Here is a 25,467-nt window from a genome sequence, read left to right as displayed (position 1 = left end):
TAAAGTGGGATGGGATATGGAAGTACCAATATGAGATCCATATCTCATCCATTTTCAGCTCTCGCATAACCAATTTGAGATTGTGTGGTTTCGTAGGAACTCTCAAAAGGCATGTAGGTAAAGGAAGTGAGGTTGCAGATTCAGCAAAGCATGTAACATATATAGATCGATTTGAGTTTATAGATATGTGCAAGGGGCAGGGAATATTTGTATCTGCATCTGCTGGCTTGAACTGAATCTAGGTTTGTACTTACCAATATACAATTGTTATTCTATCTGTTTTCAATTTTTGCATATCCGATTGAGGTTGTATGGTTGCATAAGAATGCATAGAAGCACTTGTTAAGGGAAATGAATTTGTATGTTCATAAAGAATATGCACATATGCATACTGGTGAAATCTGCACGACCTTTTTCTTCATGGGAAGGGGGTGGGATGGGGCTGTGGAAACATGCCCTAGTAAGCTACATTGAATGATTGCATGGGGTGCATGGAAGTAAATCACTGCATGTGTGTTGGTGGCGGGGGGGGGGGGTGGGGGAGGTGGTTGCATGGAAAAACATATATAATAACCTAGACAGCATGGGATGCATGGAGGCAAATCATTGGGGAAAGTGAGGTGGACTCATAAACATGAATGAGAACATGTAGGAGTGTGTATGGCATAAGAAACTGCACCATTCACATGTTTCTGTACAAGTGTACAATATGAAGAGGCAAAAGCAAGGACCACCATTACTTGTGGCATTAGGTGCACAACCTGATGGAGGAATGTCCAATAATAAGGAATCTAGGCACACTTATGTTAGATGTAACTATAGAAATTAGGAGACCTTTTATTTTACAAGTATAGAGTGCAAATATACAATTAGGGAATTTTATTTTATTTGCATTCTAGAATTTTATTTGGACTCTAGTTATTTTTATGTGGACTCTTATTAGTATTTTGGGTTGTCTATATAAACCCATGATTATGTTATCAAGAACACAGTTTGCGTTATTGAGAACACAGAGTATTGAGTCTCTGCTTTCTCTCCCTCTCCTTCTCTTTTCTTCTTTCTCCTTCTTCTTCTTCTCTCTCTATCTTTTCGTCTTCTGTTCCGTGCCACAATCATGTGAGACCAAGCACAATAATAACATGTTTTGGTAGGCTTGTATTATGTGATGACAAAGGGGGAATAAACTAAATGGAAAAAATGCTGTGTTTGTTTCTTTTTAAATTTATTCTGCAAACCCCAAATGATAAAGAAAGGAACGAGAGGAACATTAAATGGTTGAGAACAAAAACTCCAGGATGGAATGATGAAATTGAATAAAGTGATAAATTTAGAAGAAATTGTACGAAGGATCAAATTGGGGACTTATCTGGAATTGAAGGTATTTGAAGGGGGTCAAGGTGGGCCAAGGACTCTAGAGTCCTAAAGATTGGGAGATTTTGAGGTACTGTAGAAAAAAAACTTGCTTGCTATGGGTTTGTATTTTCTGATTGCCTTTGATGCTAGCTACCTAAAGCTGCCTATTACCTGAATTCCACCCTACATGTCTGAAATCTTAGGTATAACAAATATGCATGCATTTGGCAGGTTATCAGAAACAGAAATGCTCTAACCTGGCGGGAATCTTAGTGATTATGATGTAACTCTCTTGTAATGGTTTGCCTTGTGCTTGATGCACATATGTAACTTGAAGGCACTTTTCTACAATCTATTAATCTGCTTAAAAAGAGGAAAACTAGTTATAGACTCCATCAAGTTCCATTAGCAACCATTTTTATTTTGCATCCAAAGTTCCTATTATTAGTTAGAATAAACAAGAGAGGAAACCATCTTGCTTGGCATATGATCCGATTCCATACTTTAAACAACAAAAGTATCTCATATTCTCATCTATGTAGGATCAGTTTAGCAGATTAATTTTACTAGCTTGTATTCTGATGCCAATCCCTGATTAATAGCTAGCAAAGGCAACTTTGGGCAAGAGAGCAAGCCTATCAAGAAACCTCAGAGATTTGAATGGGTCTACCTAGCTTTTAGGTTATGCCAGTTTTAAGTTCATGAAGCAAACTGCAATTGCCGAGGTTCACCTAGAGAGAGAGAGAGAAAGTATCTTCTGATGAAGGTAATTGCTTTCATTTCCAAGGCACAAGTTGGAAGCTAAACAGTGAATCTGGAAAACAGTTCCTGTCAACGTGTTAACTGATTTTACATTTTTCTGATTTTTTTCTTGTCTTGGTTGTGTATGGATATATGTTCCTTACCTAGGAGTATACATAGAGCAATTCTTCTCTAGAGTGGAAAACCTAGGTTTAGCTTCCTGTGCACAATTATGTCACCATCAATCAATGTTCCACTGTTGTTTGTTTCTTTTCTTTCAACTGAGATATTTGATGTCCTCTTAGGGATAAATTGAACCCTTCGCCTGATTTGTTAGTAGCTCAGTCGACTCTGATTGATTATTACTGTTCTGGTATGCGCTGTTCCCTAATTTGCTAAATGTATTATTGACATCTACTTGTATAATCATATCTCAGCTCCTGTCGATACATGCACCTCAGACATGAGTAAATGAGCCTGTTTTTGTGTATGACTTATCTCTAGTGTGTTTCATCTTCATCAATTTTCCGCTTGAAGTGTCCTTTTTCTTGGTAATAAAATGGAAACAGCCCAATGACAAGTCCCATTCAACTTCTGTGTTATGTTCTATTCGGTTAGCTCTAGATTACTTTCCACAATAGTTCAAATAATGCCAATGTTCATCTTTTGTATTTTCCACTGTGATCTGCTCTCTGTACATTTCATCTGATAGTTATGTCGCTTTTCCTTTCCTGTTTCTTTAATCTCTTACATATACATCCAGTATGTATACGCATAGAATTTTATTAACTTTGCTTTGATATTTTTTTGTTTGATTAAATTTGTATAGGATGCTTGAGAACAGGAGTTTAAGCTATATTGATGGTCCTGTTCCAGTGCCTGTGGATGATACTTTTCTTCTCGAAAATGTAAAAAAAATCTTAATCTGTGACACAGGTTTAGTAACTTACTGGAGCTGGCCCACCTTTCTTGGAGATTTCTGACTTACTTTCCCCAATTTAAGTTTTCCTTGTCTTAATGGTAACTAATGTTCTCCTGCAGATGAGTCGGGGGACAACCATAAAGTCCTTTTGTTCTGGCAAGTCAGGCTTGCTGTGCATGTGTTTCAGGTATACATAGCTTATGGTGCAACTTTGACATTATTGAGCTACTTTTATTTCTTGGTTTTTTGTTGCAGATCGTTGGCTAAAATTACATCCCAATGTTTCATATCTGTATGCATTAGACTTTATCTGCTGCATCTATTTCATATTGACCTTAAGTATATGGGATATCCATTTGTCAATCATCACTGTAATGATGAATGTGTTATTATTTAGTCTTTTGACCTAGCATCTTAGTGGTCAATGAAATACTTTCATACAATTGTTTCCATTTCAGTTGTCTTGGATGTGTTATCCGAGAACATTGCAATGCTGTAAAATCAAATATCTCTTTGTTATTGGATTTATTTGGTCAAATAAAAGAGATATTGTATTCAATCTTTGTTTATTCGGCATTGCAGTAAAATTGGCACAAAAATCACATTCAAGTGCTTGGTCAGTCTTTCTCTTGGACATCCATGTTTGTATCATTTGCATGGAATCACATAGCTTGTGATTGACTCACTCTTTCAATATTAGTTGAGCACTACTGGTGCTTCTCCATAACTTCTATGGTCATTTAGTTGACCTGTAGGCGAAAATTCTTTGTCTTCTGATGTCAATTTTTTATATACTAAGATTTGTGGAAGAATGAATTTTCAGCATGTTTGTAGATTTATAATTTCTCATATATGCCAGCTTAGTGAAGAGGGTCCAGGTGAGGAGCTGAGTGGAGATGATATGCTTTCAATCTTCAATGAGTGGGTTCTACCAGCTAAAGAATTTGACGGATTGTGGGAAAGGTTCGTATCAGCCATCAATTTCTTCTTGATTTCTGAAAACTGGCATTAGGTATTGCTTAGTACTTTAATAATTATTTCTGCAGCTTAATTTATGAAACTGGTCTCAAGCAGCGGTTGCTGCGGTATGCTGCTAGTGCTCTGTTGTTTACAGAGAGGGGTGTAGATCCTTGTCTTGTTTCATGGAACCGGTAAGGAACTTTTTATATGAAACATATATCTACCTTGTAACTGCATTTTTTGTTTGTAAAAGTTTTGTTTAGGTTCTTGTGTCATGCATTACTTTTCTGTTGGCATAAGATTTCTCTGGAAATTTAAATTTTGTAATGCTATCAAGCTTTGAAGGTCAATGTCATCAAGGTGCAACTTTTTGATGCATGAAGACATCCCTACACTTTTGCAGAGAGAAGTACCATACTAAGCTTTCAATTTCCTTTTCTTGTTAGACCATATGTTATCAACTACTTCATTCTAGTTTAGTAAGTGGTTTATTGCTTGTTCAAAGTTAATGCATTAAACTTTTGCAATATTTATTACCTAAAATTTCTTTTTGCTTCCTAATAACATTCAACTGGTGTGGGGGGATTTAATCCCATTAGTGAGCATAGTTTTGTATTGTCTTCATTGATAAATGCATTTTGAAATTGGTCTCTCTCTCTCTCTCTCTCTCTCTCTCTCTCAACAAAACTTCATAGTCTGTTAGTTGTGAGGTCAATTCTAGTAGGTCATGGAATTCAGTTCCTTCAATTTTTTGTCCCAATGCTCCATATTTAGGCCAGTTTGGGCTAATTTCACAAATTCATTCTTGGGGTGGTTAGGTTGCACCTATTCCTAGTAATGAACTGCTCGTTTGACTCACCTGGCTTTTAGCATAGCCTCAACAAATCAGCCATCATGACCCAAAGTTCCATTCTAAAAACTTGGGTACAGAATTTTTGTTCTAGAATGCCCACTATGTATTGAATTGTGTGAAGAACGATATACCACCAAAAGGCCATTTTGGTCAATGAGTGAGGGAGCAACCTAAGTTTGTTAAAGGTCATTGCTAGCCATTTCACCACGTTGAATGATAAAAGAGCCAATGTGCTTGATAAAGGTTTGATTTTCTTCTCAGGAGAAGAGGGTGAAGTCTGGGACTTTATGCCTTGGTTGGAAATTGTGCATATGTTTGATCTAGTTAGGATAAGACCTTTTACATCTAGTGTAGTTTGCCCTCCCTATTTTGGGTCTATGGCACTTCTGAATAATATCATTTTTTAATGTTGGTTCAATTACTCTTTTCAGTAATTTCATGGAGTGACTCATAAGCTCAGTTCCCTGATAATTAAAATAGTTTTGTATAACACCTTTATTCTTATAGGCACGTCTTCCAAGACTTTGCATTTAATCATTTGACAATTTCTTAATTTTCATAATTTTGTTAAATAGGTTTGAAAGCCAATTTAACCAAATATCTCCCATAATTTTTCAAAGCTTAATAGGTTTTTTAAAACTATCTCTACTTCGTTGTTATGGGTTGTACAAATAGAACCTCGATCTCTCCTTGACTGTACTTTGTTTATGAAGACTTCTTTAGTAGAATCCTCACTTTTATTACATTTAACTTGATCAATATTCTTTGTTTTCCTTTCTTTAGCCTTAACTATTTGACTAAATTTCATGTTTCATCTTCTTTTGAAATAACCTATTATATAAATTACCAAATGCTACATATTTAGCCATGCTATCCTTTTTGCATCTTTCCCAGCTTCCTTAAATTTTATGAAATCTTTGATGTTTTTTTATTTTTTTGCTATTGTTTAAAGCAAATTGGTTTTGTTTTAATTGCTCCCTATATCTCATTATTCGACACCAGACTTTTCCATGTGTATAGCTTTTCTCCTTTGTCTCTGCTAAAACATGTTTAGCTACCTTCCTAATACAGCTGGCCATTTGGTCCCATAGTTTGTTCTATTCAGTTCTTACATTCTGATTTTTCACCATTCATAATCTATCCTTAAAAGCTATAACATTTCCCCCTTAAATTCCACCATCTTATCTTTGGACGTTTATTGATTTCCTTTCCTTCTTCCACTTAATATACACCTAAAACTAGTAAGCTGTGTTGTGCAGTTAAACTTTCTTTTGTTATTGCCTTACAATCCTTACATGCTGATCTTTCTCTTCTCTCATTGAAAAAGTGAACTATTTGTGATAAGTTTGCTTTGCTTTCTAAAGATTATTAAGTGCTCTATCTCTCTTTTTAAAATATCTTTTTACAACTGCCAAATCATGAGCTACTACAAATTCAAGGATCAAATCTCCCATTAAATTCCTATTTCAAAAACTGAACCCATGCACTTTCTCATTTCTTATATTATTCTTCCCTGCATGTCCATTTAGATCACCACCTATAATTATCTTTCCTCCTTCAGGAATACTTGCATTAATCCATTCATTTCTCCCTAAAATTGTTTCTTAATCCTCTCTTCTAGGCCAACTTGTGGTGCATAAGCAGTAACTACATTAATAATCTCCTCATCTATAACTATCTAATTGCGATTAGTCTATCACTTATCCTGTTTACTTATCCAACCTTTTCTGTCATTTCTTTATCCATTACTATTTCTTCTCCATTTCTGTTATCATCCTCAACGAATATAAAATATTGAATATTTTTAATACAAAATGAATATAATATTTTATAACTACATACATCATAACATGCACTAAATAGTTACTTGATCTCAAAAAATGAGAATTCAATATTACTTATGAGTCTACTGAAAAATAAAGAAGAAGAATTGAATGCACTCAACACTAAAAAGCTTCAAAATTTCCAAATTTAATGGATTTTCAAACAATGGAAGTTCTAGAAGTAAATGATATATATTTGTTCACAATAAAAAAAATACATGTATATCTAACTCTACATATATCCAATATTAAATTTGGTCTAGAATTGTTGAAACTACGCAACTAAAGAACCTATATAACACAAAATACTCTAAAATATGATCTAACAACTTTTCTTGGCTTCTTATCTTGTCCTTCTATTTCTTTCTCTCTATCTCTCATCTTTTTGATTTTCTTTTGGCCGTACTCTGAAACTTGGAGCAGAACTTCCGAAATTGCTGAAACCAAAATTTCATAGACTTGATTGATAACGAAACCAAAACCGATTATCCAATTCTTGGTCTGGATAATGGATATAAAGTTATAGGTATTGTGAACAATTTGCCATTTGACTCCTAAATTTATGTCACTTTGGATTTTCAACATAACTTTTTAGCAATATTATCTTAAGAAATGATTGGGTATGATTGAGATAGTTGGTCACGTAAGAGAAGAAATTGAGGCAATTAGAAGGGGAGAGCTTGGTGAAACTTATAAATAGTGTTAAATGTGATACAGTCCCAGGTTATTGATTCGAATCCTGATCCGCCTATACAGCTCCTGATGTTACCATGGTGTGTCATAGACAAATGATACAATGTTATTAATAAGATGAAAGCTAGTCTAAAAGCTACAATAGAAACCTGGGTGAAAGTTAGGGTTTCCAATCAACATAACTAAACATGATTAAGGAACTCAATCAAGTGGGCATAAAGATGTAAATGAGTCCTACATCAAGATTTTATGGTTAAGCAATACCCTGACATTTTTGTTATCTTCCATCTAGAATGAAAGGAATGTTGAGATGGTTCATGAAAGCTTTCTGTACAAGTATCCCATGGTGCCGGCAGTATCTGGACAACACCTGAAATGCTATATTTAGTTACATTTCCTCTTGCAGGAATTTTGGTATTATTGTGTTGCTAACATGCAAGCTTATTGTGTAGTGTTAGTTTGGTTGACAGATCTGTGCAGTGCACATACTAAATGATATTTGAAGCAGATATTTAATATCAGCTTAGCATTATATTGTTTTCTAGAAATATGTCTATACACTACTACGTAGCAGTTGAACCAATTGAAGAGAAGAAAGTGTGGACTAGTAAGTGTTTTTCTTAGGTTACACTCAATGTGTTTTACAGGATTATCCTTTTGCATGGACCTCCAGGAACTGGAAAGACGTCTTTGTGTAAAGCATTGGCTCAAAAACTTTCTATACGCTTTAAGTCAAGGTTAGTAAGGGACCAAAATTTCTTGGTACGTATTAACCATAACATTCATGATGACATTGTTTATGGGTGTTGACATCTCTAATGGATTTCACCTAGGTATTCACAATGCCAATTGGTGGAGGTTAATGCTCATTCCCTATTTAGCAAATGGTTTTCTGAAAGTGGCAAACTGGTATGTTGTTTTAATTCATAGTTGTGTCTTTTGATATTCAAATAATGATTTATTCTTTCTCTAGATGAACAGTTTACATTTCTCTATTGTGATTCAACTTTCTCTTTTTCTGGTAGAACTGATATAACTTTCTTTATTGATATACCATGGTATTTATCAAGAAATTAGCATGTCATGAGAGGTTAAAGCACCTTTTTTGTGATAATAGGGGATTTAAGGCCATGTGAAACTTGACCTTTCAAATTCATGTAATATTTATTTTGAAAATACTGGCTAACCCTACATGATGCACAAGCATGCATAGCTCAATTGTCAATAGGAAATCATGATTTATTTTGTCATATGTCATTATTGTCTTTATATTAACTTGATCTTATGTCTTTATACCATGTTATTTTATCATCCTTTTAGCTGGTGGATTTGTTCTTTTTTTTTTTTTAAATTTTTTTTTATGCAGTTGTGTCTATAGTACATCTTCTATCCATCCATCATGCAGTGTCACTCTTTTGATTTTGATATATAATCAATATTACTAGTCACCTTTTTGGGGAAAATCTTACAACTGTAGATTAGGATGCAATTGTTATTTTTGGGTCCTCAACCATGTTCTCTTTTTGTAACAAGTACAAGTTTAAAAACACAACCAAATCTATTAGTGGTGTGGTGCAACCAACCTCAAATATGCTACCTAGTTAAGCCTTGTGGCTTAAAGTATAAGTGGAATAAGCTTTGTGGAGAGCCATCGAAATTGTTGATCATGTGCCTATTGACATGGAAAACATCCCATAAAATATTTTTTCAAGCACACCTTATTTTTAAGGGATGGAATATAATGGTTACCTTCTTGGCAATGTTGGATGGGCTTTGATAATTTTCGAATTTCAACAGAGTTTGTTGAGGACTTAGAATTGTCATTAGGATTAAATTTGAGCACTTGTTGAGCTACATCAAAGCCTGAATTTGTGACAAAAATACCTAACCCAATAGAAATAACATACAAATATGATAGATGCACATGCATGTGCACGTACACATACATATGCGAATACGTACACATGCTATTACATGCACGCTCACACATGCATGAACATGCATGACACAATATGTCAATATTTAAAAGATTTTTTTGCATATACTCTTACAAATATGGTTGATTACATATTTAAACTCCGAAAATCATTATTTGCACGCATACCTCTCAAATCATCTTATTTGCATGGATGTTACTCCCATTAGATTTTTGGCTAATGGTATTAATAAATAACCATTTTGAAAATCATTTGAGGTTATCATCCTTTTGTATAATTACCTTAAAAAATAAAGCATTCAGTTTGCAATGAAAAGAGTGATATTTTTATATAAATTTTCAAGGATGTTAATGTAAAAGGTTCATAAAGTTATTTTACACTTAAAACAATTGTTTCTTAACCCCATTTAGCCCTGATAAACCAAAGGAGTATCCTGCAATAATTGGATGATTTGAGAGCTATATATGCAAATCGTAAATTTTTAGAGGACAAATATGCAAAATATTTGTAAAGGTTATATAGGGCCAAAACTTAAAAATGGAGTGCCCTGTTTATGCTAAACAAGCTTTTAGTTCATTTGTTATTGGCATCACTTGACAGTCCAATCTTTTTCTTTTATTTTTAAAAATTTATTTTGTTTAATATCACAACATCTGTATTCCCACTCATTTTTTATTTTCTTTTAGAAATCTAGACTAGCTGCTAATTTGAGGGATCAGTCATGATGTCAGCTACTCAGCCTAAACCTGTTTGAGCTTCCTGTTCAGATCTTTAATAATTTCTTCAGGAAGTCCTAGTTGGATGCAATGCTCGACTTGTTGCCTCCAACTTTCAAAAAGAAAAAAAAAGATGGTTTTCCTTTCCCTACACATCCCTAGATGGTGTTTAAACTCCCATTCGAATTAATAATTGTTTGCTTTCTTAATCAATGTCAGCAATCCAGTAACATTTGATCAAATTCAGTATGCAAATCTAATGCTAGGCAAATATGAACATAGCTAATGTATCCACTTGATATTCAGATGCCAATCCAGGTATACTTATAAATTCACTGGATTTGTATACTCTGTTACCCTTTTCCTTTCTTAACAAAGTAAAACTACTATCTTAACTGATCAAACTTTGAGGTTTAGACAGTTGCAAGGATCACTTACCACCATATTTGAGCTTGGGGGCATTTTGTGTACTTTGGTGAATAACCTGGAGATGATTATAATATGCTAAAATTTCATTTACAAGGTGAGCAAGTCATTATATTTCACATGTGCTGTCAAAAATGATGCCACAGTTTTAAAGTACCTTGCTCTTTTCATTTGATGTTGTTTTTATTTTAACTAAAAAAATAGTGCTGGTTTCTCACTTCTCATGGAATGTCTGAAAAATAGTTTCTTATAACATGTGCAAATCACAATTTTCCTCCTGTATATCTTTATGCACATTTATTATCAGTGTATATATATATATATATATATATATATATATATATATATATATATATATATATATATATATATATATATATATATATATATATATATATATATATATATATATCCTTTTTTTGCTTGGGTCCTTTGGAGGCTTTCACACCAAATGCATAAGTGGAGTCCAATAGCTGGCAAGTGTTCAACAAATGACATACAAACCTTTCTTCACATGACTTGTCAGTTTCAAATTTGATATCCTTTGCATTCAGTTAGTTTAACATATCTAGTTCAGGTTGCGAAACTTTTCCAGAAAATTCAGGAGATGGTGGAGGAAGAAAATAACCTTGTATTTGTTTTAATTGGTGAGATTTATTTTTCTTCTGTTTTGTTTCTTTTGGTTCTCCTTGTGCATGTTTTAAATTTATGATTGATCAGATTCAAAATTATGCATTGTGGTTGAGTCCATTTACATCGATTTATTCTTACATTGGATACATATGATGATACTGACTCCTTAGATTGTCCAAAATTTACGTTGATGTGTCAATTTTATCCTTTATTTACCGTGACTTTCTCAAACTTGAAAAACTTGGATTAACGAATTAATGAAGAACATTTCTACTAAAATTTGCATTCTTTATGCCACTACAATAATCCTCAAACTTCTATCAGTCCATCCAAACATCTTCATATATTGATTATGATAAATTCAATATCTTACTTTCATTAATTTATAGGTTGTAATGAAGTCATTACCCATGGTACCATTTTACCTCTTTCTAGAAAAAGCAAAATGTTTTTACCGTCCATGAGTTTAGAAGAACATCGTAGATGTTATTGGATTCCCTTCATTAATTTTTGGATCATGCTCAGTTGGCTACAATAGCCAACCCTACTAATGTTACACATTTTGATCTTCTGAGAAATGTACAAGCAAATAGTTGTTCAACATTTAAAGTGTAAATTCATTCAAAGATTCAAAAATGGCTAACTGTCCTTGTTTTCACTTTGATTTTCCTTGTTCCTTAGGTGAACCAAGATTTTGAGTGATATTAGTGTGCTCCTGGAGCAACAATAGTCCTTTACAAGAAACACCAAGAGAAGAGTTCACAAACTTCTTCTCTACGAGTGATACACCAAGCATTGGTTTCATGGACATGGTTTAAGGTTTTTGAATACCAACATTGCACTTCCAAATTCTTGAAACTATCCAAAACTGTCCTGCATGCAAATTTCTAGGGTTATGTGGATGTGTGATTTTTGAAAGCAATATGAGGCTTGCATGGATACCTATTTTTCATGACATGATAGAGTGATATTCAGCCACATCAATATCATGCCTTAACACATGTTATAGACAACAATTGCTAAAATACTCAAGCAAATGACTCCATGAACTATTCAACACAAAAATTTTAAGAAACATCCTTTAAATGTTGAGTGCTCATTTGCTAATTGTTGAAATCTGTTTAAAGTTTAAACATTTCAAAAATTGTCCATTTCATTTTCCCATTGACTAAATGATCTAAAACTAAATTTGAACTTAGCTCAGCATTAGCATAGCATTCAGATGATTCATTGCTAAACAATGATTGGTTAACATATAACACTTGATGTTGCCGCTAGTCTTCTAGCGAAGGCTAGAACAGTCGGAGAAAGGATGCGGCTAACGTTGGGTGGCGAGACTTGACCTGCAAAATAAGTCCCTAATTGGAGTTAGCTTCGGTGGGGACACTTCGATGCTCCAGTCAGAAAATTAGAGAACAGAGGGAAAGGAGCGAGAATTGGGAGAGAAGTGATCACATACTTTGAGGGTCCCCTTTGGCCCTCTATTTATAGGCAATGGTGGAAGTGCCATAAGGAATCTGGAGAATCAAGTTGCTAGCCTTGCTTTATTGAGAAAAATATGTTTGCTATTTCTTGCCATATCTAGAGATATATATCGTTATCTTCAGCCTTATCTGCTCTTGGCAAGCTGTCATGCAGATTTTGGGATTTCTCTAATTGGCGTAAATTGGGCAACAACATGAAGCATAAAACTTCTCTGGAATGTTAGCTTGAATCGGCCTCAAGGATACCTTGGGTGGCCTACCCAAGGCAACCAATACATTGGCTTCAACCGAGGTAAAAATTTTCCCCCTCATGTCATGTGCCCCTTACTCTCAAGTTCGAGTTAGAGTTAGGTCGGATGAAGGGAGTATATTACATCAGTTCTTTCGGTCTTGCAAGGGACACATGTCGCACCTCCGCTCCTTCAAGCGAAATGTCATGCTTGCTTTTTCATGCTAAATGAACTGTTGAATCACTTGATCGCCCTATCAGCAGGAGATTGGTGTAGATCATTAGAAAGCACCAAGTGTCAGCCATCAAGTGGGGCTAGCTATAATTGGCATGCTATTTGCGCCGTCTGAGGGCTTCATAAATATGTCATCCAGGGGAGGTCGGCTTGGCCAACCAGGTAATGCCAAGTGGCAGCTATCCAGTGAACCTGGCTGAATTGATGTTTTATTTGAGTCGTCCGAGGTTTCTATAAATAATGGCCCTGGTCCCTTCATGTTCACCTTTACCATTTTATCGTTCTTGAGCATTAAGGCGGTGGCGAGTTCCGACGACTATCTGAGGCCTTTTTGGTGATGCTCTGGCAACTTTCCCAAACTCGAGTGGTTTCAGGATGGCTTTGACATTGTTCAGTTCCTACACCAGGCTCCCAGAGGTTCTTCCTGTCGTAGCTATTCGTAGTTCAGCTCATCTTAAGGATGAGGGGCTACTTTAGATCGGATTGTCATTATTGAAGATAACATTTGAGGGCTTTCGAGGGTCCTCTTATGGGGTTATGTTCGCTTCTCGAATGGCTAAGATTTTCAGCTCAGTTCATCTTAGGATGAGGGGCTTTCCGAGGGTCCTCTTATGGAGTTATTCCTCGCTTCTTGACTGCTCGAGGTCTTTAGCCCGAATCAACATAGCTTTAGGGCTTTGAGGGTCCTTTTATGGGTTTACCCCTCACTTCTCAAATGGCCAAGTTTTTTAGGTCAGCTCGTCTCAAGACAAGGGGCTTTCTGAGGATCCTCTTATGGGTTATCCCTCGCTTCTTGGATGCCGGAGGTCTTCAGCCCAAATCAATGTCTTTAGGGCTTCGAGGGTCGTCTTATAGTATTATCCTTTGCTTCCTGAACAATTAAGATATTCAGCTCAGCTCGTCTTAGGACGAGAGGCTTTTCGAGGGTCCTCTTATGGGGTTACCCGTCGCTTCTTGGTTGTCTTAGGTCTTTCATCTGATCGATAAGGATTTTAGGGCTTCGAGGTTCTCTTATGGGTTTACCCTTCATTTCTTGAATGGCTAAGATTTTCATCTCAGCTCATCTTGGGATGAGGGGATTTTAAGGGTCCTCTTATGGGATTACGCCTCACTTCTTGGCCATCCGAGGTGTTCGGCTTGGATTGATGAGGCTTTTAGAGCTTCGAGGGTCCTTTTATGGGGTTACTCCTCACTTCTTGAATGACTAAGGTTTTTAGCTCTGCTCGTCTTGGGATGAGTGGTTTTTCGATCTTAGCCGCTCGAGGCCTTCGGCCTGGATCAATGGAGATGATATTTTAGTTCATGCCTTTATCCTGTAAAGCTCAACAAAAGAAGTTCATAAGAAGGAATTCATTTTTTATTAAAGAAAATGGCCATTACACTATTGATAATACATTTACAGGTTTTTGGAATTCTACGGTTGAGGTAGTGAGGTTCCATCGAGCCACTTTAGATGATAAGTTTCGGGCCTAATAACTTTATCCACCTGATAAGGTCCTTTCCAGTTTGGAGTGAGCTTCCCTTGGTCTCTTGGTTGCGACACTTTGGCTTTTCAAGTATTAGGTCGCCGACCTTGAACATCTTCCCTTTAACTTAGGTGTTGTAGAACCTCGCAACCTTGCTCTGGTAGGCCGTCATTCTTACCTTAGCACGTTCTTGAGTCTCTTCGAGTAGATCTAGATTTGCTTTGGATTATTCTGCTCGTTAAAGCCTTCCACCCGAGATGATGGAATATCAATCTCGAGAGGGATCATAGCTTCCATTCTGAAGTCGATGTTAAAGGGAGTTTCTCCGGTAGGAATCTGTGGGATGGTATGGTAGGCCCAAAGCATGTGATGAAGCTTGTTCGCCCAAGATACTTTTGCCTAATCTAATCTCGCCTTTAGGCCCTACAAAAAGAGTCCGATTAGTTGCCTCAGCTTCCTTGTTAGTTTGTGGGTGGCCGACTGAGGTGATGGGTGATGCCTAGCTCTTGACAAAATTCGATGAACCGAGCATTGCTGAATTGTCGGCCATTATCTGTGATCAAAACCTGAGGCATATCTAAGCGGCAAATAATGGACTTCTAGATGAAGTCTTTCACTCTAGCTTTAGTAATGCAGGCCAATGGTTCGGCTTCGATCCACTTGATGAAGTAATTGATGGCCACAAGCAGGAAGTTCCACTGACTCTTATGGGAAAGGACCAAAGATGTCCATTCCCCACTATGCATGGAGCCAAGGAGCCTTGATGGGAGTTAAAGGTGCAGCAGGTCAGTGTTGTATACTGGCATGTCTCTGGCATTGATCGCATTTTCGCACTAACTTGGTTGTATTTTGCTGTAGGGTTGGCCAGTAATACTTCTGTTGAAGTATCTTATAAATCAAGGACCTACCCCTTAAGTGATTTTTGCATATCCCCTCATGTACTTCGTGTAACGTAGAATCAGTCTCGAGCGAATGTAAGCACTTGAGAAGGGGTAGAGAATATGAACTCTTGTACAACTTATCCTCATGAAAGGCATAACGTGGTGCTTGGTGCCTTATCTTTTAGGCTTCCTTTAGGTCGGTTAGGAGTGTTCCTTCTTTGAGGTAGCGGATCAGGGATCAATCTAGCTTGGTTCGGGGTCGACTTACAGTACAGAGATAGGCTCTTTGATGCTGGGCTTTTTTCAGACTTCAAGAAAGGATTCTTTGTGTAGATCAGCTAGTGTGGAGGTTGCAAGCTTTGATGGTAGGTTGGCGCAAGAATTTTCTGATCTTGGGACCTGTTGGATATCAATATCTTCAAATGTCAAGGTTTAAGTTTTTTAACCTTATGCAAGTATTTCATCATGTTCCCCTCCTAGGCTTCATATTCACCTTGGACTTGTCCAACCACAAGCTGCGAGTCGCTGTAGACTCTTAAGCATGGCACTTCAAGCTCCTTTGCCCATTTAAGCCCCATGGCTAGAGCTTCATATTCTGCTCTGTTGTTGGTGGTTGGGAATCCAAAGCACAAGGTGTATTCAGTGACATCTCCTTCTAGGCTAGTGAGGATCAGCTTGGCTCCCAATCTTGTTGAGCTAGATGATCCATCTACATGCATTGTCTAGAATTCCTTAGATTCTTTCTCCTTTGGACAGCTTTCACCGGCTCTTCTTTGGGAATAGTATGCTCTAGAATGAAATTTGCGAACACCTGTGCTTTAATGAAGGTCAAGGTCGAAATTTCACATCGAATTCTGAGAGGTCGATAACCCATTTGGCTACCCAACTTGAAGTGTTGGATTGGTGGAGTATCATAGTCTTCAGAGGTTGGTCGATGAGAAGCACTACAATATGAGCTTGAAAATAAGGATGGAGCTTTTTGGTCGAGGTCATGAGTGCGAAAATCATCTTTTCAAGCTTTTAATACCTTGTCTTCATGTCATGTAGAACCTTGCTAATGTAGTAAACAAGCTATTGAGCCTTTCCCTTGTGAACAACGACCAAACTTATTGCCGTGCGTGAAACTATTAGATAAAGGTATAACTCTTTGTCCTGCTTGGATTTGCTGAGAAGTAAGGGAGAGCTGAGATAACTCTTCAGCTCATCGAACACCTTCTAGCACTCGGTTCATAGAAAATTTTTTGGTTGTTTAAGGATCTTAAAGAAAGGGAGAAACCGCCCGACCATCCTGGAAACAAATTGGTTAAGGGTAACTATTTTATTGGTGAGGCGTTGCACGTCCTTTATCGACCTTGGTGGGTTCATTTCCTGCATAGTTCAGATTTTTTTTCTGGGTTCACCTCGATGCCTTGACAAAAGACCATAAATCCGAGAAATTTTTCTGAAGTGACTCCGAATGCTCATTTGGTTAGATTCAGCTTCATCCGAAACTTTTGAAGGGTTGAGAAGGTTTCTCTGAGATCACTAACGTGGTCGCCCGACGTTCGGCTTTGAACTAGGCTATCATCCCCATAGACCGCCATGTTTCTACTGATCTAATCTTTAAAGATCCTATTTAAGGGTGGAAATGAGCCAGGCCAAGACTTTAAAAGGCTAGGCCTATTATAGAAATTACTAGCCTGAGCCTGGCTTGTGGCCTATGATAGGCCAAAAAATTAGGCTTGGCTTGGTTTATTTATAAAATTAACAAGGCCTGGCTTGGCTTGTTAGCCTATTAGGCTAAGCCTATTTTAAACATATAAAATTTATTTTTCATAACAAATTATCATAAAATTTTCATCTCAACAGCATAATAACTAGCCAACAGTGTCTTAAACAAATTCCAACCACAAAGTAAAATGCAAAAGCATTACATAAAGTTTCTAGTTCCACACAAATCCCAATCAATAAGCACCAAAATAAATAAAAAAAGATGATAATATAAGTTTCAGCTTAGCAATTTCAATGTGCAAAGAGTCATATCCAGTGAGCACGTTCCATCATCATGAGCAAGGTAATGTGACATCCATTTGTAGCATCTTCTCCTACAAAGTACAGACAATATGGGGAATGAATTAATTTATATTTTCTTTCTACATAAAAGACAATATATTACTGAATCTAAAAATTTCAAAGCTATAACTATAGCTAACTCTTTAAGTACTTAAGTAGTAAGTAGTAATTAAGTAGATCATGTAACAAATACCTTTCTTCTTTTCTTCACACCATACTTGTTATGAAGCCAATCTCCACCACATATTAATGCTTCAACTGTCTCCAGAGCCAAAGAAGCTCGATAAGAATCAATTACTCTTCCTCCAGCACTAAATGTAGATTTCAAATCCATAGTTGAGATTGGAATGGCTAGTATGTCAGCTGCCATCTTTGATAAAGTCTTATATTTCAAGCTATTCTCCTTCCACCATTGCAAAGCACTAAATGATGCATTATCATCACAACTCACACAACCCTCCTCAAGATAAGAGTCTAAATCTGATTTTACAAGAGGAATAGACTCTTGTTGACATATCAAGCTTACAAGCTTGGACATTGCCGAGACAGAACTCTAAGCATTGAGAGTAGATGAGTTTGTGCTGCATGAACCACTATTTCCTTCACTGTTATTGGCAATCTCATCTCTATATAAAGAATCATACTCAGCATATAACTTGTGTAATTCTTCCACAATCCTCACATTCTTTACAACCTCGAACTCTGGATAATAAATCATTGGAAAGATCATCTTAACCCCAAAGAGTTTGAATCTTGGATCTAAAACGCATGCAATAGCCATCACTAGATTGCATTGTCCCCAATATTTATCAAATTTTTCTTTCATTGACAAAGCCATACGACGCATGAAGTTGTTACCCTTCATTGCTGCATTATCAATGACTTCCTTCACTCTGTAAATTTCAGTAAGATACAAATTAGCAGTGGGATAATCACTACCTGATATAACATGAGTGGTTGTGTTGAACACTTTTAAAACCTCACTAACCATCTCCACCTTTTCCCAATCCTCAGGCTCAGGCAAATGATCATAATGAGGCTCCTTGTCCTTGAACCTTGGAAAAACTTCTCTGAACTTTAGAGCAACAGATAACATCTCATAAGTCGAGTTCCAGTGAGTGGGATGGTCGATTATCAACTTCTTATCTTTCAATTGAAGCTGCTGAGCAATATCAAAAAATACCTTCAACCTTGCATCAGAGTGGTTGACATATTTAACACTTTCACGTACATTCTCAATTATACCTTTAATCTCAGCAAGACGATCCTGAACTAATAAATTCAATATGTGGGCAGCACATCGAATATGAAATAACTTTCCCTCAAGAACCAATTTCTTATTTCTTAGCGAAGTGTCCTTCAATATCTTGAGGCATGAATCATTGTATTTAGCATTGTCAATTGATACTGAACACACTTTATTCTCAATTCCCTAATCCTTCAAACATTTGAAAATTGCATCAGCTACATCAACACCATGCCAAGGAGGGGGCACTTTAACAAAACCCAAAACTCTTTTTTGAAGTTTCCATTCTGTATCAATAAAATGACCAGTGATTACCATATACTCAACTGTCTGAGGACTTGATTTCCACATATCAGTGGTTAGACTAAGCTTGCTCACATTCTTCAGTAGAGCCTTGAGCCTTTTCTTCTCTGCCTCATATATTGCCATGCAATCATTTTTCACTATTTTACGTGAAATTCTTTCAAATTCAGGATTTGAATACTTCAGCATAAATAGGAATCCATCTTCCTCCACAATGCTAAAAGGATGTTCGTGCATTAAAACAACTGTGGCAATGAGTTCTCTCATTTTTTCTTGCTCATATTTAGCATCAGGAACAATATAAGGATGAGTGACAACACCAGAACCTGTCCCAAATGGCTGAAATGGTAAGGTGGTTTTCTTTTTCCGCTGAGCCAAGTACAACTTCTTTTTTGTGCATTTTCTCATATGTCTCAAGGAAGTACTAGTGCTAGCTCCTGTCCCAGTAAGAGAAAATTCGTCCTTACAGTGAATACAAACAGCCTTCTTAGAACCATTAGAGCGAATAACTTCTTTGAAATCAATCCAAATTTTTGATGTTTTCTTTCTCTTCTTTTGAATGGGACAAACATTTTCATTTTCTTGTTCATCTTCTTCCTCCATGGAAGGGAATGGCGGCATGTAATTATTGACATTGTTCTCATTCTCTAACTCATTTTCTGGTCCAAATTCTTCATATGAAAGCCCTGTTTGTGAACCAATATCATTGCCTTCTTGAGAGGCCATCCTAACAAAAACACGCATTAAGAACAATTTCAGCCAAGTTTTAATTTAACTTGAGACATTAAAAACATGAAAATTCTTGAGAAATTTGCTAAGATATAAGATGCTCAACAAAGTAGAAATTATAATATTAAAATCAATATAACAAACATAGCAACAAGGCAATATGTTTTCATTCATAAAAGCATCAGGCAAGCTCATCACTTGTACGTAGCCAAACTAACACAATAGGTTGTAGCATTTGAAAGAAACATTTTTTTAGTGGAAAATTTAGACTATACTTAATTCTTGTTTCTAAGTAATAAGGAATACTCTACTAAAGACCAAGTCAAAATCTTTAACAAGGGCATTGTTTCCACAGTCTTTATGATATTTTGCATAATATTACTAGTCCATAAAACATCTACTAAATGTAGATTGTACAATTCATCTGCTACCACATATAGAACTTGCTCCTCTAATTAAAAGTAAGTTACATCACAAGAGCAAAGTTCACTTATAGAAAGAAAAAACAAGGAAGAGCTTATAGAAAATCATTTAATATATAACGACAACATATACAAGTTTTTTTATCATTAGTACCAAATATGACTCAACCATTCTTGAAACTAATAGGCCCAGCTTTCATATTCTAAAAAGATAAACTAATAATGATTATATGCCATGACTTGCATGTCTTAAATTTATACTTAAGGGAGCACAAAGTTGGCTTGTATACTTAATTATGTCCATTCGGAATCCCATCACTTCAAAACATAAAATTTAATCAAGATTTGTATATTTCTTTTTGAAACCTCTTTCATTCACAATTTAAAACACCTTTTACCTACATAAAACATAAAAATACATGCATAATTTATCTATTCATTGCTAAAATATTTTAAAGTGAAGCAAACATGTGGATGCTGAACCACTCTTATCTATCATGAACACATGCCATGCGTATGGCACAAGAAAGATATATTGACAAAATTGATGAATTCTTTTAGGCTATGAAATTAGGAGTACGCCCTTATTATATTAATAAATTAGATGAGATTGAGTACCAATTCCATCCTAATATACAAGGACTATATGTTTAAAGTTTTCATCATGAAAAAGAAAAAGAAAGGAAAAAAGAGTAAGTATAAGAAAGCAGAGCACCTATTTGAAGGCTAAAATCCACCATCAAGTACACTGGTATAAGGGGCAAGGGCCTTCATTATGTCTGTGGAAATTGGGATTGAGAAAGATGAAAGGCTCAGAGAAGTGAAGAGTCTGGAAGACTAGTCTTAAACACTCAATAGTCTAAATTAAGACTGAAAACGAAGAGTCAGGGACTAAAGAAATGAAATACGATGTCCTTAATTGAGTATAAAAATTTTAATATTATATATTAATAGTAATAATAATTATATGATATAAATTATATTTAAAATATATATTTCATATAATTAATTATATAGGCTAGTTTGTCAGGCTCACGAGCCAGGCCAAACATAAACAGGCCAAGTTTGTTTAAGTAAAAAGGCTAATCTTTTGGCTTGGGCCTAGCTTAATTAGATAAATAAGCTGAGTAAAGCCAGGCCAAAATAGGCCAGGCCATGAGCAGCTCACGAGCGGCCCGGTTCATTTCCACCCTTAATCCTGTTCACCAGCCATTGGTCGATAGCACTTACATTCTTCAGGCCAAAGGGCATAATCTTGCAGTAGAATAGATCTCGATCGATGATAAAAGCGGTCTTCTTTTCGTCCTCAGGTGCCATCCATATTTGGTTGTAGTCGGAGAAGGCGTCCATGAAGGTCAGTAGCTCGTGGCTCGAGGTGGCATCCACCAACTAGTCAATATGAGATAATGGATAGCTATCCTTAGGACATGCCTTTTTTAGGTCGGTTAAGTCTATGCGAATCCACCACTTCTTATTCGCCTTCTTCACAAAAATGACGTTCGTGAGCCAGTCTGGGTAAGTCACCTCCTTGATGAATCTAGCATTGATGAGCTTATCTACCTCTTCGGCGATTGCCTTCTGTTGTTTCGGGATGAAGCTCCATTTCTTTTGCTTGATGGGCCAGTATGCAGGATCCATATTCAGTTGATGTACCATCACTTCAGGGTCTATGCTTGGCATGTTGGCAGTTGGCCAAGTGAGGATATCGGTATTTTTCTGCCAAAAAGGTAATGAGATGATGTTTGGTTATCTTGTCTAAGTTTGACCCGACCTGGATTGACCCTTGTTCCTCTCCTCGAGAGGGACCACGATAAGGTCTTCCACAAGTTCTCTGTGTTGGTCAGCTGATTCGTTACGAGTGTCCATCCCTTCGACGGAGAGATCTTCCAGAGGTGCTGCTTCTCGAAGAGCTATCTTGTAACTGTTGGAGTTCGGGGTTTGGTGCTTGCATATGTATTTCAAAACTTTATTTTCTAAATACAGCAGCGGAGAACAAGATCAAAACACTTTTAATCTGAATTATGCATGCATGAAAACATAAAACCATATGGATCTATCTCATATGCTGAAATTCAGATTGTGATCAAATCACATATCTATTTTGCAATCTTTTTCTTTAAATCTGTATCTGGAAGAGAAGAGGTTCTCTCTGAGCCGCACAAATGTCCGACCTCTATGAGTATCCACTCGAGATCAGTCTAGAACAGTCCTCTTCAAACTGAAATTTCTTCTCCAAAAATTCAACCTGCTGAATCTAAACGAAGTTTGGATCGCGATCAACATGTAATCTCTTTCCTTGATTTTCTTCTTCTTCTCTTCTCTAGAGTTTCTTTTTGCTATGTGCTGCTACCAGATGCTAGAAACCAGCAAGGAAGAAAAACACCCAAGCCTTGGGCATGGAACACCTTGGGACTCGCGTCCCAAGAGAAGGGGCATGTAGAACGCCCAAGAGAGAAGAGAAAAGGGGAGGAAGAGAGGGCGTGGAGACCTTCTATGGGCGTGGGGGCTGCTGGTTTGGATTCTCTAAGGACCTTAAGGGAGGTCCCTTTAAATAGGCACAAAGATTGAATCCTATTCAATCTCATAATACAAGTCCTACTTGCATTGAGTTTCCTATTAACTTAAGTTATCCAACTTACTTTAGGAGATCCTTTAGGCGCCAATAATTGGAGCCCTTGTACCCATAATTAAACACCCTAAACACACCTAAGAGATGCCCCATAGGAGAACTAAAAGCCCTCTAATCAATGGAAACACCCAACTTGATCAAATCAAGGTGGCGTCCAAGAATAACTATCAAAAAATTAATTAGGGACTTGCACCCTTAATTTATATGATCCATAACTTTAGACACCTAACAATTGGAGTCCCATGAATCTTATTCATGTAGATTATTAGCAAATAATTAAGTTAGAATTATCTTATCAAATAAGTAATCCCAATGGAAAGAGGAATTGGATCCAACCATGTGCTAGTAAGGTTATCATGAACCCAATGAGTTTCTCTAAGTCCAATTGACACTTCATAAGTTCAATTACTTATTTCAGATCTAATCCCTTTGTTATGTGATCCCATAGGTTCAATTCTATCTAGTAGTGAGATATACAATGATCTCTTATCATTGTATCATTGAAACTCTTTTCAATGGGTCGGAACAATTCTACTCTAACTCAGCAAAGATTGTCGATCCGAAACAATTCTAGTGAGCTCTCATAATTCATCAGTGACACCTAGCAGTATGTAGTGGTAATCCAGTAGAACTGAAATGAACCTCTAGGTGTAATTAACGTGTGATTTAGTCCCTTTATTGTGAGTTCTGACGAGATGGCAGGTCATAGATAAATCGTTAAATCTCAGCATCAGTCATATGATAGATTCGATTAGCTCAAGTCCAGTTATGACTTTTATGAAATTTTTTTTCATCAATCACACTGCTGTGGCCACAGACTCATAGACTTGTCTTTTAAATCCCATAGGATTACTCCTCTCTATCAAGATCGATAGATCCTATCTTGATGCGCACCCTATCCCTACAGTGGACCAACTGTCGCCAACATCCACTACAAGGGCTCATTGAGACTCATATTTTTGTGTTAGTCAAACTCCAGCAGCCTCACTGTGAGTAGCAGTACCATCTCAGATCAAAAGATCAGTCACACAACTACAGCATCGAGATAATCACTGACGATCGAATAGAAATCTAAGTGATCTCTCGTATGGTCACGCTCAGTACTAGTTATTCTCTAACTACCCACACTCGTTGCCCTGTGTCTCTACACAGTAGACCAGAGACTCATCTATCCCGAAAGAAGCGATTTGTACGTCAGTCTATCCGGATCTATCATTGTCCTCATGATGATCTTGTGATTAGAAGCATTTAGGAATTAAATACATGTCTCTAATTCTTAACATCTTAAGAATATGTATCGAAACTAATTCTATGGACTATTTAAGGATACATTATACTTGAATGAAAAAGAACTTATCCTTTTATTGATCATATCAATATATTAAGTACAAAATTGTACCATAGAATTATTACAATGTGTCAGTCATATTGGCTTCTAGGACATACATCTAACAGTAACACTGTCGTTCTAAGACTTGGTCTTTTTGGAGTTCGCTGATCCCATGCTTCATTGGAAATTTTACTTTCAAGTGGTATGTCGAGACCACAACTCGGAGCGCATTTAGCCCTGGTTGTTCGAGGATGGCATTATATGCCGAGGGGAATTTTATGATCAGGAAATCGAGCTACACTGTGGTTTGTTTGGTTGCCCGACCTGCCATGATGGTAGTATGATCACCCCTTCAACAGGGACGGTATTTTTGAAAAAACTGACAATGGCGAGTCGAGCCTTCCTAGCTGATCTAAGAAAAGATCCATCTTGAAGAAAGCATCATAAAATAATACATCCGCTAAACTTCCATTATCAACTAAGACACGACGTCCCATCATAATTTGTAATATTAAGAGCTACAACTACCGCATTCTTGTGTAGAGACTAGACTCCTAAAGCATCCTCCTCGGAGAATGTAATTGCTTCCTCAATCTTCTGCCTCTTGGTTGGAGCTGCCAATCTTCCTGCCACGCCGTTGACCTGCCCCCTAGTAATGGTATTTATTATTCCAATGGTAGGTTGGTTCTCCACAGGTTCTTGTCGGGGTGGTTCAGACAAATGAGGTAATTCTGGTGGAGCTTCACGTTGCACTCTTCGATGCTTCAAGAACCCGTCCCACGCCGAATAAACTCGTTAATTTCGTCCTACAATTGGATGCATTCTTTGGTGTCATGATCGTGATCCTGATGATACAGGCAGTATGTATTTGGATCACGATGGGTTGGTAGGGCTTGCATCCTCCTCACTCTTGGCACTTGCTCCTTTATTTCCATCAGTATTTGTACCCATTGGGCATTCAAAGGAGTGTAGTTGGTGAACCTTCTCAATGGTGATGTGTTCCGTCGACCTCTAGGAGGAATCCGCTGTCGTCGATTTCGAGATGGGGTTCTGGATCGTCAGTCTCGAGGCAGAGTCCTAGATCGTCGAGGGGTTCGATAATCCTCTTACCTCGATGACTCCATCCTATCTTCACGCTTCGGTCTCCTTTCTTCGACTTTCACCTCGGTTGGGGTGTCGTGTAGTTCGTAGGCTTCTTCGCATTAGCATACTTCTCCGCCCAGGCAAATATCTTAAGTCCTTTTGATACCTCTTCTTGAGCGAGAAAAAAACTGACACTTCTGAAGTCCGCCCTTCAGATCGATTGATCAAGGTCGCGTACTTCAAATGTGGCTGCATTAAAGCGTCTCACATAGGCACAAAGGGACTCTCCTTCCTTCTGCTTGATATTTATTAGGAAGTCTG

The 25,467-nt window shown here is 36.9% G+C and overlaps 1 protein-coding gene across 3 annotated transcripts in view; it reads left to right on the top strand.

The window, feature by feature from the left end:
* LOC105051246 (pachytene checkpoint protein 2 homolog) overlaps positions 1-25,467 on the top strand; it is a 92,585-nt gene that overhangs the window by 2,824 nt on the left and 64,294 nt on the right. For 2 of the 3 annotated variants that reach the window (XM_010931594.4, XM_010931593.4), the window contains exons 3-8: positions 2,924-3,030; positions 3,136-3,203; positions 3,876-3,979; positions 4,063-4,167; positions 7,993-8,082; positions 8,179-8,254. In XM_010931594.4, the coding sequence (XP_010929896.1) occupies positions 2,924-3,030; positions 3,136-3,203; positions 3,876-3,979; positions 4,063-4,167; positions 7,993-8,082; positions 8,179-8,254 (550 nt within the window). Of the gene's footprint in view, positions 1-2,923; positions 3,031-3,135; positions 3,204-3,875; positions 3,980-4,062; positions 4,168-7,992; positions 8,083-8,178; positions 8,255-11,001; positions 11,072-25,467 lie in introns of all 3 variants that reach the window. The other variant, XM_073243896.1, reaches the window with a different exon arrangement.

This window comes from Elaeis guineensis, chromosome 9 (genome assembly GCF_000442705.2).
Source record: "Elaeis guineensis isolate ETL-2024a chromosome 9, EG11, whole genome shotgun sequence".
In the NCBI taxonomy this organism is placed as follows: domain Eukaryota; kingdom Viridiplantae; phylum Streptophyta; class Magnoliopsida; order Arecales; family Arecaceae; genus Elaeis; species Elaeis guineensis.
Note: the sequence above shows the minus strand (reverse complement) of the source record. Positions and strands in the feature narration are given on the sequence as shown.